This window comes from Phoxinus phoxinus (assembly GCF_949152265.1).
Source record: "Phoxinus phoxinus genome assembly, chromosome: 9".
Lineage (NCBI taxonomy): Eukaryota > Metazoa > Chordata > Actinopteri > Cypriniformes > Leuciscidae > Phoxinus > Phoxinus phoxinus.
The window spans coordinates 16,481,897-16,497,900 of NC_136884.1; the positions used below are offsets into that span (position 1 = coordinate 16,481,897).

Here is a 16,004-nt window from a genome sequence, read left to right on the forward strand (position 1 = left end):
TTACATGAAATCACACTGTAGTAGTGACACAGTAATCCCGTGGTCATTGAACCAGGTTTTGGTTATTTTGGCAGTGTGGGCAGGTGAAAATCCTGCTGAAAATCATCTTCATCTTCATAAAGCTTTTCTGCTGAAGGAAGCATGAAGTGCTCAATGTCCTGGTAGACGGCTGCATTGACTCTGGACTTCCAGGGCATTAGAGCACTTAATGCTTCCTTCAGCAGAAAAGCTTTATGACATTTAGATTTTGTGGGTTTCATAAGCTGTAAGCCACAATCACACGTTGAAAAAGAAGACAGGGAAAACAAAACAGGGCATTGCTAACATCACATCCAGTCAGCCAGCTCCGTTTCTCGTAACAAGCGCGCGTGAAGCTCCGTTTGTAATGATATTGTCGTCCTCTGTCACTTGCCTGCTGCTGGATGTGTACATCTGGTTGTTCCGGTCCGAGATCCTTAATCTTTTTTTTTTTTTTCTTCAAGCGAAAGTCTTGAGAAAGGATTTTTGTGTGTAAATAAATAACAGAATTTGGATTAGCTGCTGCCATTGCGTAATAAAAAGTGATCAGCCTAGTAGCAAGCAAGGTTATTTCTCGCCGCGTACAGTTGAATGACAGGTGACGAGAACCAATCAGATTGGATAAAATAACATGTATCCAATTATGATTGGCCAGGGACGCAACGACTTGCGCCCCGAGGAGGATCTTTAAGAAACCAATCAGAGACCAGCTTCAGGTCACATGCTGCCCGTGAATTTGTGTACTCACATAGACACCCATGTGTCCGGCGTCCCTCGCCCATGAAACGTATTGAAAATAGTAAATAGTTAATCGATTAAAGACAGTTTTTATTAAATTCTGAGGCTCTTATTACCAGCCGGCACATGAGTAAACTATTTTTTTTTTAAATATTATTTCATTTTAATATAATGTTTTTACACATGTTAATTACTGAAATGTTGACGGGGGCGGCGCCCCAGCGCCCCCTATGGACAAGCCGCCACTGTGAAGTAGCCTATACAACTGATTTGGCGATGTATTAATTAACGTTATTCCCCTCAGATGGATAGCTAGCTAACGTTAGATATCAGGGGCTGTATTACAGGAAGGAAGAGTCTAAGATAGGATTTTCCCCTATTTCGGTAATACTGAAGCAAATACTAAATAACTTTAGGAATCCTATCTTGCTTCGTCCTATCTTATTTCAGGTTAGGAAATCCTAACATCGCTAGCATCAACTTTTCTGTCTGATACCTATAGGAACCGATGTCATTTTTCTCATCTCGCGAGCTAAACGGCTTTTAATCGCTGTTTTGCCTCCGTTTTTTTTATGAAACATACACTGAAAATGGAGAATTAACAACAACTCATTCATTGCTTCATTCAACCTATCATTGAACTTCAAGTCAGATGACTATGGTAGGTTCACACCGGACGCGAATAGCGCGTCAGGCGCGAGTGATTTCAATGCAAAGACGCGTATGCGCGTAAAAAATTCCTGCGGCGCGAATTGAGCGTCTGGCTCGTTAAGCGCGTTACGCGCGAATGATTTAGTTAGTGCTATTTGTGCATTCATGCGTTTGACGCGAATTCGCGTCTGCCGCCCGAGTTGAAAAATCTGAACTTCTGCGTCAATTCGCGCCGCGTTAACCAATCAGGAGCCTGCTTCCTGCTGTCATGTGGTGAAGTGACACAGTTTATAATGTTATATTATGTTTGGCCTCAATAAATTATTTTGTAATATGACTAAAATGCCTGGTGTGGTTCTATGCACAACAAAGCAAATCTTTCACATAAAAACTCGATTTTAATATATGAGAGATAGGCTATACTCTTTGTGTATTGAATGCTATTTATTCCATTTATATTCTAGATTATATGAAATATTATTATTTGAATAGTTTTATATTCATTTTTTTAAATATTATTTAATATTCATGTATTATTTATTTGTGTTTCTGTGAATAGCAGTTCTACAAATAAAGCATTCTATATTTTTACCTATCATTTAAAATGCTACAAAAAATGCACCTGAATGCAGGAAATGAAGTGTTTAATGCCCAATGTTTCCTGGGGGAGGTCCCCCAGACCCCCCGTTTATATTATTATTGCTTATTATTATGTGCCTATGCTATGAGTAGAAGAGTTACCAAAAGCGGGGGTGGGTGGGTGGTGGGGACTGGGCTAAGCCCCCAATGTATCAAGACCCTAGCAACGCCCCTGCATGAGGGTATCATTACACCCCTCCTTTTTTTATATAATTTGACACATTCCGCCAAGTCCAGAACAAGAAAATATTACCATTTTCTCACCTCATGACAAAGTCAGCTTGGTCAATTTCATTTCCACAACCACTGTGTTTCAGGACCCCTCCATTGCCCACGACCGAACACTTCTTTAGAGGAAGATGCAATGGTGTATCCTAGCAACACACAAAACGTGGGAGTAACACAAGTGGGTCAAAGAATAAAGAGTCACACACAAATCCCATTTCCATTGGTTTCTTTTGATGAATACACATTCAAATCAAGGATACTTCAACATTAAAGAGTGGTGAACCTCAGTGAAACTGAATCAATGAAAAGACCCTTTGTAAAACCCCTGGTGATCCATTAGAATCACAGGCCAGCATTTTTCTTCTAAATGAGTTGTAGGATTTCATTGGTTTGCATCTACAAATCAAAACCAGTCTTTCTGAATTTTTGGAAAACAATTGGCTGTTTGCCAGGTTTTAGAAGGTAGTTGATACACTGTATCTAAGGCTCCCTAAATGGTTATTAGTGTATTGAAAAGTGGTTGCTAAGGTTTTCTGGGTAGTGTCTATCTATGGTATTGCTAGGAGGTTTCTTACTGGTCCGAGCCAAAAGAGCTTAGCTTGGGTCTATTTATTTATATGTGTGTCAATACGGAAATAATAAGAGGTGCAGCTACATCATGTATTGGCTCTCTCACAGTTGGCATGTGGTTTCAAAAGTGGCTCATCCAGTCATAATTATGATGCATTACTGTTTGGAGTCTTACCCAATGCCTACTTTAAATACTTTATTATTTAATAAAGTATTATTTAATTATAAATAATCATTCAGAGTGTAGGCAACATTTATTGAGCATAGACTAATGTTGACTGAAACAAACAAATCCATTTGCTCAGACACACATAATATACATATACTAGGGCCTAGGCTATATATTATAATATTTATAGCACTATTACAATATTATATACATTTTGGAAGAGAAAGACAAGTATCCACCTGGCAGCGCAGTGTGTGTCCTCCTGCCATCATATGAGGGATACTTTTTCCTTTATAACTGCTCTCTGTATTCATTTACTTAGTCTTTTTTGAGAATTATAATAACGTACATTATGGATGTTATCATTATGTCCCCCTTTTATTTATCTAGATGTTCGTATACATCTACTGCTTTGGCAATATTGTGCTATTTCACACATTCACCCCAATAAAGCTCATTTGAATTGGAAAAAATATATACATGACACTACCATAAGCATGTGGTATTTTGACTTAAGCGAGTTAATGTGATGAATTACACCTCCAAATCCCACAATCAATCAATCAATAGCATTCACTCTGAAACCAGTAGGTGAAAATTCATGCAAAAATCCCTCAGGAAAATTAAGCTCTTGTATGATCATTTCAGTGCTCTCTAATCTGCCATGAATTATATATGATGCTATGATGAACAGTAAAGACATTACATGTTTTTTCTTCTGCAGATTAAAAGGATAAATTAAATTACAGGAAATCTGTTGTGTGCCGGCACTCTTGTTCTTCTGAAACCTAACACTGAGATTGACAGTGAGCAGCATCGCGTAGAACGTACATATTTTAATGGCTTTTCTGGACAAAATGAGAAATGACCCATTTATAACTAATTGTACTATACAATTATTCAGAGGAGAAAAAAAGACATCGAGTCCGTAGTAATAAGTCCTCATTACCCACAGATCTCATTGAATAATCATAGTGTAACTAGATTAGAACGAGGTGGGGGCTTTTAAAAGTTTGTCTAGGATATTGCTTTGCGCGTTGGTGTGTGCACCAATGTCCACATACACACTGCAGCTAAATTCGGTTTACAATTCACCCTTTTGCACTGTAAACACAGTTCAGTTATTTACAGAAGGAACCAAAAAATGCAGGTACTGACAACCGCATTTAGATACAATGATGCACGTTAAAATATGTATATAAAATAAGAGACGCATCTCTCGTCTGTATGTGCTATGAGCCTGACTAATGTTGTCAGATCTTGCAAGCAAATCAGCAAAGAAAAAGCCCATAAAAAAAGTAAATACTTTGTTGAAATTAAGACCGAAATATCGTGACCCGCACCAGCTCACTTTAACTCTTTCCCTGCCATTGACAGAATTTTTCCGGCTTTTCATGTTTTCACTGTTATGCAGTAGGGGGCGCTATGGCACATCTTCTGAAAGAATACTGAATCTCCTGATCAAAACGCATGCAAAGACGACACAGAAACAAGCAATAGCATATGTAATCATATGCATATGTAAAATAACGCGATCATCAACATTAAACAGTATATAAAACAAAACTGCCTAATGTTACTGAATGAAATGTCGACTTAGTCTGACAAAAAAGTGATTTTCGAAAATGTTGCCTTTTTTATGAAACTCGCCCACATTCAAGTGTTGATAAAAAAAGAATCCATGAAGCTAGGATACAATGGGTTTGTTTAAAAGCAGAGGGTCCGTTCTTTCTTTTGATGTATTGCATGTTCAGATATTCATACAACAAAATATACTGGGGGCCAAGAAAATGATCAAAAACGTTAAAAATAAAAAGTGCTGGCAGGGAAAGAGTTAATAACTACATACACTGAAGCTGAAACAACAACCCCCAAAAAAGCTTATAATAAGTGGACAAATTCTCTACGAACATAAACAAAAGATAATCATTGCAGTTTCGGGAGAGTCATATTCCGCGCATAGTTCGATAATTAAGGGGATTCACTCCTGCATTTAAATGTGGTTTTCACTCCTGAAACTTTACAGTGTGTATTTGGCCAAAAATGAGCTTGGGCTCTGAGACAGTGTAGGAGGAACATTGCGACTGAAAGGCGGCATGGTGCCCAGTACAATCAGGACCCATGCGGGTGTCTCTCCCATGCCTGTTTATTTTTAGAAGGCAGAGTGCAACGTTGAGCCTCATGGAGTGGAAAGAAAAAAAAAAATCTGGACCAACTGCTGCTCTTCCAAACACTTCCACATTCATAGCTACATTTTATAGTAAAGAAAAAAAATAACGTATTTATCTGTGTTAATACAGGTTACGGTTTGATTTAAAACACCACGAGTAGAAGTATGCCATTGCTTTTTTTTTTAAGCTAATCATTTTTTTGGAGGCTCACTGACTTCTATGAAAGACGGTACCTGAACAAATAACGGGTAGGTTTCATTGTTGACCGTGTGGTAATGGTAGATCTCTCCATCATACCACAAGACTTTGCCTATTGGAGAGTTCTCCTTAGTAATCGCAAACATCTTCTTTGGGTCACAGCATTCTGTCAGCAGCTTCCTGTCAAACAAGACAAAAAAGCAAAACAAGTGACACAAGCAGAAGGAACAACAGAAATGGGCTTGTGAAAATTACCTTTCTAATTGACCGAGAACAAGCACACATTCTTGAAAGCATAAAGTCTTTTATTTAGCAGAACAATTGCTGTGCAAATACACAAACTAGTTTGATGAACAAACTGAAAGCATGCAGGCAAAATAATATTCAAATGAATCATGGCATCCACTGTCCAAACAGGTTCCAGTAATGTTTCACAGCAAGTCTTTTCGATTGTGGCCAACAGATGTATTTCAAACCAAAATCACACACACACACACACACACACACACACACACACACACACACACACACACACACACACACACACACACGTCAAAACATTACTATTTTTTATGTTTTTTAAAGAAGTCCTACGCTTATCAAGCCTGCATTTATTTGATAAAAAATACAGAAGCAAACAGCAATATTGTGAACTATTACTACAATTTAAAATAACTGTTCTCTATTTTAATATACTTTAAAACAAAATGTATTTCTGTGATGCCATTATTCCAGTCTTCAGTGTCACATGATCCTTCAGAAATCATTTTAATATGCGGATTAATTATCAATGTTGGAAACCATTGTGCTGATTAGTATTTTTTTTATATATCCTGTCATACTTTTTTTCAGGATTTTTTGATGATTAAAACGGTAAAAAAAAGAACAGCATTTATTTCGAATAGAAATATTTTGAGGCAATGTTCTCTACCATTCAACTGTTTGGGGTCAGTCATTTGTTTATTTTTTTTTTGTGAAAGAAATTAAAACTTTTATTCAGCAAGGATGTGTTGAATTGATAAAAAGTGATAGCAAAGTACGATTAATATTGTAAGAAAATATTTCTTTTTTTAATGTTTTGATATTTTTTAAATTTTTTCTGAAATTACTTTTATGTCAATGTTTTATAATGTCAATGTTGTACATTTATGGTAATAAGAATTTGGAGGTTAAATGTGCCTAATGGTTATGAAATTAAATGACACACTGCAAAACAACCATAACGTCCATAAACTAGGCTATGCCTCGCTTTCTTTGTCAAATATAATTCAATACACAAATCGTGAGATTGACCGAACGGAATCAACCTCTTTATGACGTCACAATGGCCACCCTTTCTGGGAGTTCAGAGCGGGGACAGATAACGTTTCAAACAAATCTCCCCCTTCTGCTCATGCGCGTTCTCATAATCGGTTTTCCTGGGAGATGTCTGCAATACTCATACATCAGCATGAAAGCCAGATTACATGTACGACATAATAGTGCATCCAATTCATTTGCTTAGTTAAAGAGACAACTGAGATTAAAATGCCATTTAAAGTTCCATCACAGATTTGCACATCATAGAAAAAAATGAATGAATGGAATGAATGAATGTGATATTAAACGAATGGAAATACCTGTACAGATCTACTCCCGTTTGGTTTCTGCTCCATGTTTGTCCCTGCCGCAGAACCTCATCCACCATTTCCTTGTCACTGGGAATCCTATACACGGGGAAGATATAGAGCCACAACAACGCCAGCACTCCCAGAGTGGCCCATATATACCTGCTCCTGTGACATCTCAAAGACACCATTCCGTCGGTCTGATCAGACAAACGCCTAGTTCAAAAGCACGTGCTCACGACCGACAGGTTTATTTAGGTGCCACTGCATTAGGAGCAAAAAGCCGCTTGAATACCGTTATCCTCCTATTTCCATAACGCGGCGTTGCAGAGGCCACAACAGAGGTGCATCAGTGTCAGATTTTCATGCATGCATGCCGCAAATTCCTCCTCATTCCCGGCTGATTTGCTGAAAGATGTTCTCACGATCACGGTCGGGATGTGGTGGATGAGGTCCGCTCCGTCTGGCCAAGCGGTTGGAATCTCACGGGGTTTTATTATGCGGGATCCAGATATCTTCTCCCCCCATCACTTCTAATGCAAACCGTCTTGAACTCCCCAACAAATCTGATGCCCGCGCTCTCCGGCTTCATTTCGCCTTTATCACCGCATCACGGTCATCGTTTCGCTGTGCAATTTTTTTTTAAAAAAGGCCTTCCCTCCCAAATCTGGCCGTGTCGGATGTAATCTTGCGAATAAGTGAGAGACAAAGCTCATTTTGTTGCGAATGCTTTAGCACGCATCATTGCCCTCATTATTTGTTATGGTGCGTGCTGCCCCCTTCTGGTTAATCTAGTGTAACAACGGATGTGTATCCTAGCGGATTTATGGAGCTGATTACACTGTTGCCTACTGTAGCCTAAACAAATATGAATACGAATTATCATGCTTCATTTTTGTCAAATATCCTAACTTCTGTTTAACATTATTTGTATTGTGTGAAATGTGAAACAACAGTAGCCTACACTCTTAAAACTAAAGGTTCTTTATTGGCATATAGTTCCATGCGAACCTTTCATTTCAAAGGCTCGTTATAGTTGTAAAATTATTTAAATATTCTTCACTAAAAAAAAGAGGTTATTTTAAGAACTGTCCACAAAAAGGTTTGGAACCCAAAATGGTTCTTTTAGTGTTTCTCAACAGGAGCGTTCAGAGAACACCGGGGGGCGCAGAAAGCAATATTTTTGAAAGGGGGCCCGGGGGGTGCTGAGGTGTTCCTGGGGGGCGTTTGTTTAATATGAGTTTACATTAAATATTTACAGGCTGAGACTCGTGACTACATGCAAAAGAAAATGGTCTGCAACATTCTAACACTGTGAGTGCTTCTCAATTCTTTCCTCGCGTCTCAGCTCCACCCCCAGTAGGATGCGAGGGAAGGCAACAAGGAAAGAAAATGAGGACGGAGGAATCGAAGGAAAGCTTAATTTATATATTGGAATATTCTTGATCACTTCACTGCATCATCAGCTGCGCTCAAAGGATCTGCCCTTATGTTGTTAAAGTTTGGTTATTTGAGAAATTAATAAATAATAAAGAAGCCCTATTGGTTATATTATTTATTTAAACCGCAAAGGTAAAGCATAAATTAAAATGATTGTGACAGATGTGAAGGGGGAGGAGAATTTATACATGCGTCAGGTTTCTGCACCGGGGCATCCTTTGATACATCAAAGCGAACGTTCCAAATGATTTTGTCTGTCGGTTGCGCAAGTGTGCGGATCCAGTGCATCAGAACTAGAAAATAGCATCCGTTCCCTAGATACGATTCGATTATTGAAGATTATAGAATAACGCAGTGAAACTGAAGCTCTCCCTTGGGCGCCGCCATTGTATCAGACCGTCACCTGCTGTTAGCATTCCATTGACTCCCATTCATTTTGGTGTCACTTTGACAGCGAATAACTTTACATCTGAGGCGTTAAAAGACTCCATTTGTCCATTATTTATTTCTAAAGAAACACGACAATTTATAAAAGGCTCCATTACCTTGTAACTTATTATGGCCCCATAGAAGCAGTTTTTGTAAAAATAGGCTAACGATTAACCACGCGACTCTCTGTCGCACAGTCAAGAAATTACCGTATAAACCGGCGGAGAAGCTCCCATGCAATCGGGGGGACGTGGAGGCATAAAGTCTGATAAAGTCAAGGGAGAAGCCCATAGGGAGTAATAAAGTTGCTCCCGCTGCTAGCTCATGGACAGCTAATGCTCACGCTCTCCGTCTCTGCGAGATTTGGAAGGGAATGATTCAGATTTCTCTCCGCACAGCTACTAGAAGACTTACAACTGTCAGACAGGTTGCTCATGTCACATCTACGTCGTCAAGCTCAGTTTGAGCCTGCGCAGTTCACCCAGCCATCAGGAAGTGAGTGCTTCTAATTGGCTTCACTTTTCTCCGTTGAAACCTATGGGGTCGCTGTGTCCGTCTTATATACTGTCTATGGGATTGACGCGTTGCACGCAAGCTGATTCAGCGATCTCCCCTGCAGCTATCCTGAGTTGAAAAGAGCAAATTCAAAAGCAAAATTCCAACGGCGTTGGCACACTCATGGCGTCTCGCCTCTCTCCGCTCGCTTTCTTTTCAGAGAGCGGCTCAGCCCCTCGTGCTCTCCCATTCATGCCAGTGCAGGTCCCGCGTGCCTCCTCCCCACAAAGAGAGGTTTCCCCTTTGTTCTTTCTACACGCAGACCAGCGCCCCTCTCCTGGCGTGAGCGGCCTGGTCTCGTTCAGGGGATCTGAAGAGGATTTTCCTGATGACAGCATGTCATTAGTGGCTTCAGAATTGCGATAGATGACCCTGGATGTAACAGCCCCCCTGTCGTCTAAGGATTCAAGCGACTCTAGAGCTGGGATGATGCCGAGTTAATCCGTGTCCTCTCAAAAGCAGTTGAGGAGCTCGAATTAGAGTGGTCTACCCCTGAGGAGCCCACACTTGCTTCAAGCCCACCACTTGGACGAATGGTTCCTGCCGGGGCGCAGCAGGGCCCTCGTCAGAGAGCAGCACCGTTCTTCCCGGAGGTCCATGACGAGCTCACCAAGTCGAGGCGCGTCCCCTACCAGGCGCTGAGGAAAAGGGCTACGAGGAGCTAACTCCATTGGACGAAGCCGTGGCCGCGCACCTCTGCCTGCCCTCAGTGATCGGATGGAAAGCGAAGGTCGTCCATCCAAGCCCTGTAGGACCACCTCCGTTCTCGCTGGTCATGCCTATACCTCAGATGGTCAAGCAGGTGAGAAAACACTCAAAGTATCTGCGGATGCATCATCATGTGGACTGGGAGCAGTCCTGCTGCAAAAAGAGGGTGGTGATCGGAGACCGGTTTCCTACTCTGGTCTCTTACTCCTGTGGAGCAAAGATACGCGCAGGTAGAAAAGGAGGCTTTGGGGCTGACTTGGAGTCTCCAAGGCCATGCCCTACCTCCCAGCATCCAACGTTTCTAGATGAGAGTGATGCGCAATTCATACAATATTTCTCATGTTCCAGGGAAGAGCTTATGGACTGTAGACACTCTGTCTTTAAATCGCCTTAAATCAGACAGTGTTTGCTGAAATGTCATGAAAATGTGTCAGGACGGGCTGTCCAGTCATGTATTACTGCATGAGGACTAGACAGGGACTGAGAAGCTTTACTGGTCTGAGCAAGCTTACCTATCCATTCACGGTGACCTTTTTTCTAAAAGGTACAATACTCGTTATTCCCTCTGCATTGCGGAATTATGTCCTTGGCAAGCTGCACAAAGGGCATCAAGGAGTAGTTCAATGCAGAGAATGTGCGCTGCAAATGTTGTGGTGGCCGGGACTAGCCAGCAGTTGAACAAGCAGGTTTTGAAATGCCATGCTTGCATTAAATCTAGTGCATTAAATTGCACTAATCACACTGAACCACTAATTCCAACTAATTGTCCTGAAAGGGAAAACCTACCTTTTAGTTGTGGATTACTATTCATGGTATATCAAGGTGGCAAATCTTTCACTCACCAGCTCTGCACACTACACACCTACACACCTAGAGCCCTATCACACACCTGGCGCAATGCGGCGCAACGCAGGTGTTTTTTACTAGTTTCAGCCCAACGCAGTTATCATTTTCATGTCCTGCACCACGTTGTTTAAATAGCGAATGCCTTTGTGCCCATGGGCGTTCTGGTCTGAAAACGAGATGTATTCAGGCGCATTGCTATTTTGAGGTCACTGAAATAGACTGTGCCATTGACCAACTGATAATATTTTGTTTTGTTATTTAAAGAGGGCGTTAGTAATGTGCTCCTATAGGCACGGGCACAACGTGCATACATTTTGATTGTTACACACACAGGGATGCGCAGCAGCACACAAAAATTGACACTGCGGGGCTCACAAATATATGAAGGTAAAAGAGTAGCAAAACTCGAGAGCACGTATGTGAATTTGAGAACTTGTACAATAAATATTCGTACTTGTATACAAAAATGTACACTCACAGTTCCCATAATTTGTAATAATGAATGACAGTGCATGCAATTGTTATGTGAAACGAAACAATATCCAATCAGAAAGCTAGCTGAGAGAAGACGTAAGCATAACAAATGGTGCAGCACAAAGTTAAATGGATTTGGACAGCAGAGATGGAGATCATATTTTAATATTAACATTTTTATACGGAAAATTTGCATTGAATAGGGTAGTATATATGGGCAACTTTTACAAAAGAAATACACACAAACAAATGCATATCTCTTTGCGTTTTTATGCCGTCTTTGCCGTCTTATGGCGAGATGAACGGCGTAAAAAGCTGTTGAATACGGCGTCAGACGTATTTGGCGCGGTTTTTATTACGCGTTTGTATTCACAACTACGTATTTTGCGGCGCAAATACGGGTTAAAACTATAGACATTATAGATCATGTCTATCTCTATTAGCCTGTCTATGGTTAAAACACTGTGTAGCCTATTAGGCTACACATGTGTATGTGTGTGACAAAGAGAGAGAGAGAGTCCGAAAATTAACCATGGTTTTATTATAGCCGTATATTGAAGATTTGTATAACCAAAGAAATAGTAGTTGAACTTTTTTTTTTTTTTTTGGACAAGATGACTGGTTGAAAATCTGTTTGTGTGTGGTGTGCGGTCGTTGTCGCATCATGGCACATCTATAGGAGCAAATTAAGCGGTTAAATCTAGGATTGTTTTGTCCTCATGTCTGTGGTCTCTCACATTTAAAAAAACATCTTATAAGAATATAAAAATCTTTTAGCGTGTAGGCTACCCAGCATTTTAAACAGGTTTGAACCCTGTCCTTACTGTTTCTGCCCATGAGGGGGCGTTGTTGGGGTGTGGAATAAATGCAAGGCTACATTAAGAGGCCACAGGTGTTTGTGTGCTATTTACTCACGTAATACACACTAAGTACGACAGGTGTGAATGATATGTGACCATAGACAGTATATAAGAGTATGTGACAAGCGCACATCCGTGTCTGCCTCAGCGCCAGCCAAAGCACATTGATTTAGCAGGTGATCACGTGATGCACTGAACGTTCTAATAACACTGGTGTGATCGTGTGCGTCAAATGGTTAATCTAAATTAACCTAACATGGAGCAGGGCATTCAGTTACAAAGGACAAAACAGACGGTTGTCAGTGTATTTCTTTGCCAGCTTTAAAAACCTTGCATTTCCTCACGTTTACCCCTGATTTTTAATGAGAGTCAATGACTGACAGATAACAGTTGATCGCCTTTCTCTTCCTCTCCTTCCTTGTCCTGCTGTCACACCTTATTCTCACAGATATCAATGCCAAGTGGCATTTCCGAGATAGTCTTGAGCTGAAAACCACAACATGGCTATAGAACTAGAACCGAAAATTAGCCTAAAACTGCATAAAGCCTAAAAGTATCAGAAAAAAATTAGTTGTACTGACCCCAAGCATTTCAATGGTAGTGTAAACAATAACATGCCTAATAATAATCAACATTAAAATTCAGGAAAGACAATTAGACTACTTTTTATGTATTTTGGGGGTTTAGGGGACCGCGCTGGCCCAAACAGTTTGACATCCACTGTTTAGTATGGCATTATGGTGAAAACACTCTTTATTTTAAAGAGTGTATACTTTTCCCATTAAGTTTACTGACATTTCCTTTAAATTATAAATCATTTAAATTTATTTCTAAATAGAGACCTACTGCATTTTAGTATTTTTGACAGAAATGGTAGATTTGAGATCGGCCTGTAATTGACTAATTCTCTAGGATCAAGTAGCGTTTTTCAAATAAGAGGTTTAATAATAGCTAGCTTATAGGTTACCAGTACATCCTGATGACAAAGATGAATGAATGATTTTAAGAAAAGGATCTATGACCTCTGGAAGCATCTCTTTCAATAGCTTATTCTGTGCAGGGTCTAATATACATGTTGTTGATTTAGATGATTTAACGAGATTAGAAAATTCGTCCTCTCCTTATATTTAGCAAGTGACAGCCATGATGGATGTGCTTGACTGAATTTTGTGAGAAAGATTCATTCATATTGAAGTCACATAAGATCTTAAGATTGCTTTGCCACAGGAATTTCAACTCTGAATGTTGGTGACACTTTAGTTACTCAGCAGGTTTTGTTAAAAACAATGCCAATGCCAATTCTAAACTTGAATTTATTTCTTTTGAAAAAAGAAAAGAAGGTTAGCCTGTCGGTAATTGGGTTCTGATCTAAATGGTGGTGTTTATTTCACAATCATAACTGGCTGCCTCTATAACTTATTAAACAGCTACTATACAATTTATTAGAATAACCTTGGAGAAACATGAATGCACCATGAACCCATTTATAAAAAAAAAAGCATATATGTGATATATTATTGTGTATTTTGAATGAATATATTCTGGGATGAGTCTGATAATGAAAAACAAACATTTTAGGGCCAGATTTATTAAAGAGGGCAAATTAGCATGAGAGCACAATTCCACAAAAGCACAGATTTAAAGGGATAGTTCACCCAAAATTTTTAATTAGCCCATGATTAACTCATTCTTAAGTCATCCTAGGTGTATATGCAACGCTATCTCGCGACCCATTCGCTACCAGGTGGCTAACTCTCGTACGAAATCGTACGACCTCACTCGCACAAATTCGTACGATTTGTCTAAACCCACGTGATGGGTAGGTTTAACGGCCGGGTCAGGGGTAGGTCATTCGTACGAATTCGGCAACAAGTAAAATATGTACGATTTGGCAAAAATCTTACCAATTGGTACGAATTAGCCACCTCGTAAAATTCGTACGAATTGCCGTGAGATCGGGTTGGTATTGTCAGGAACACCGCACCAACAACCCCACCTCGGTCCAACAGAGCTCTGATGTTTTCAGTAAAGAAGCAAGTCGCAGTCTCGGTGGAATAATTGGCTCTGAAGCCAAACTGCATAGGGTGGAGGGCAAAGGGTGTGGAATTTAGATGGTTAATAATTTGTTTTGCTATTAGTTTCTCCGCAATCTTAGACACTGCAGGCAATATACTGATGGGTCTGTAGTTTGACATGGAATGAGGATCTCCACTTTTGAAAATTGGAGCAACAACAGCTGGTTTCCACATGCTTAGGAAAATATTTTGTGAAATAGACATGTTGATTATTTTGGTGATGGGGGATATGATTGATATACTTAGCGCCTTGAGCATTACCGTATCCATATCAAAAATATCTTTACATTTTGATGGTCTGAGTGATTTAATGGTCTGTGATACCTCTGATTCTGTGATGTTAATTAAACTAAAAACTGATTGATTTGTGTCTATTGACGGAGTGTATATGTTCTCAAGTGTAAAACAGTTCGCTATAGCCACAGAATCCATGAAATACTGATTACATGCTTCTGCTATAACCGGAAGATTGTTTGTCGTTTTTTCATTTATTATGATTTCTGGAGTGTTTTATTCTTTGGGGCGATCACCCATCATTTTTCTTAGCTGATTCCATATTATTTTAGTATTTCCATTGGATTGTTCAATTATAGTGAGAAAGAAATCTGCCTTTGCTATTCGTAATGATCTTACAACTTTATTTCTCAACATGGCGAAACGTCCTCTGTCATGACTTGATTTAGTTTTATTTGCTAGTTTTAGGGCTTGGTCTCGTTCTTTCATGATTTTTATGATGTCTGGATTTATCCAGGGTACAGTGTTTTTGTGTTGTTTGTACTTGATTTTTTGTGAGAATTCTTTAATAGTTCTCTCAAGTGTTTTTAGAAATATTTGGCTGTCTTTTTCGCAATCAACTAAAGATAAAATGTCATCCCATTGAATTTGGTTAGCTGCAGCTACAAAGTTTTGATAATTATTTTTAGGAATTGTAATAGTTTATTTTTTTCCCCCTCTAGTGCAAAGGTGAAAACGTGTTTTGGCAAGCTTTCTTGTGACAAGAATTAGATTGTGATCTGATAAACCTGTCAACATATTAAACGATTTTATAATTCTTTCAGGTCTATTGGTAAATATGAGATCGATTTTTGTCTTGGTAGAGTTAGTTATTCTTGTTGGCCCACGTACAACTTGTTAACACAAGTCAGTGATCATACCTGTCACTGATATGTTTAAGCTTTTTTCTACAGGATTTGTCCTCCCAGTTGATGTTAAAATCCCCCATAATGATAAGCTCTTTATCAAGGTTGCTTTCTTTTAGCAGCTGCTCAAAGTTTTCATAAAAACTGTTATCTGCAGAGGGAGGCCTATACATTACAACAAGGACATATTACATTTGTGGTGAAAATGTGATATTGATACCTAAACATTCTAATAAATTGTTTGACCATTTGATTTTGTGACACTGTAATGTGCTTTTTATATAAACCATCACTCCTCCCCCCCTTTTTGATCCCTCCCTGTCTTTCCTGTAGATGCTATAACCAGGAATATTTAGAGCTGCTGATGGAGCATTTTGATTAAGCCAGGTTTCAGATAAACATAAAAAGTCCAGGTTTGAATCCAATAAAAGATGCTGTATTTGCTCACTTTTAGACAGTATGCTTCTAATGTTAGGCTGCATACATAGA

General features: G+C 39.5%; 2 protein-coding genes across 3 annotated transcripts in view; one reads left to right on the forward strand and one right to left on the reverse strand.

Moving 5' to 3' along the window:
• tnni1d (troponin I, skeletal, slow d) overlaps nt 1-16,004 on the forward strand; it is a 61,351-nt gene that overhangs the window by 31,689 nt on the left and 13,658 nt on the right. The window lies entirely within an intron of this gene.
• The window catches only part of st8sia1 (ST8 alpha-N-acetyl-neuraminide alpha-2,8-sialyltransferase 1), a 34,275-nt gene that overhangs the window by 9,942 nt on the left and 8,329 nt on the right, over nt 1-16,004 (reverse strand). Inside the window, exons 1-3 of one of the 2 annotated variants that reach the window (XM_079623634.1) lie at nt 7,002-7,787; nt 5,418-5,562; nt 2,311-2,420 (exon numbers count right to left, since the gene is read on the reverse strand). In XM_079623634.1, coding sequence (XP_079479760.1) covers nt 2,311-2,420; nt 5,418-5,562; nt 7,002-7,180 — 434 coding nt within the window. In that variant the 5' untranslated portion in view covers nt 7,181-7,787. Of the gene's footprint in view, nt 1-2,310; nt 2,421-5,417; nt 5,563-7,001; nt 7,788-16,004 lie in introns of those variants that run through there. The other variant, XM_079623635.1, reaches the window with a different exon arrangement.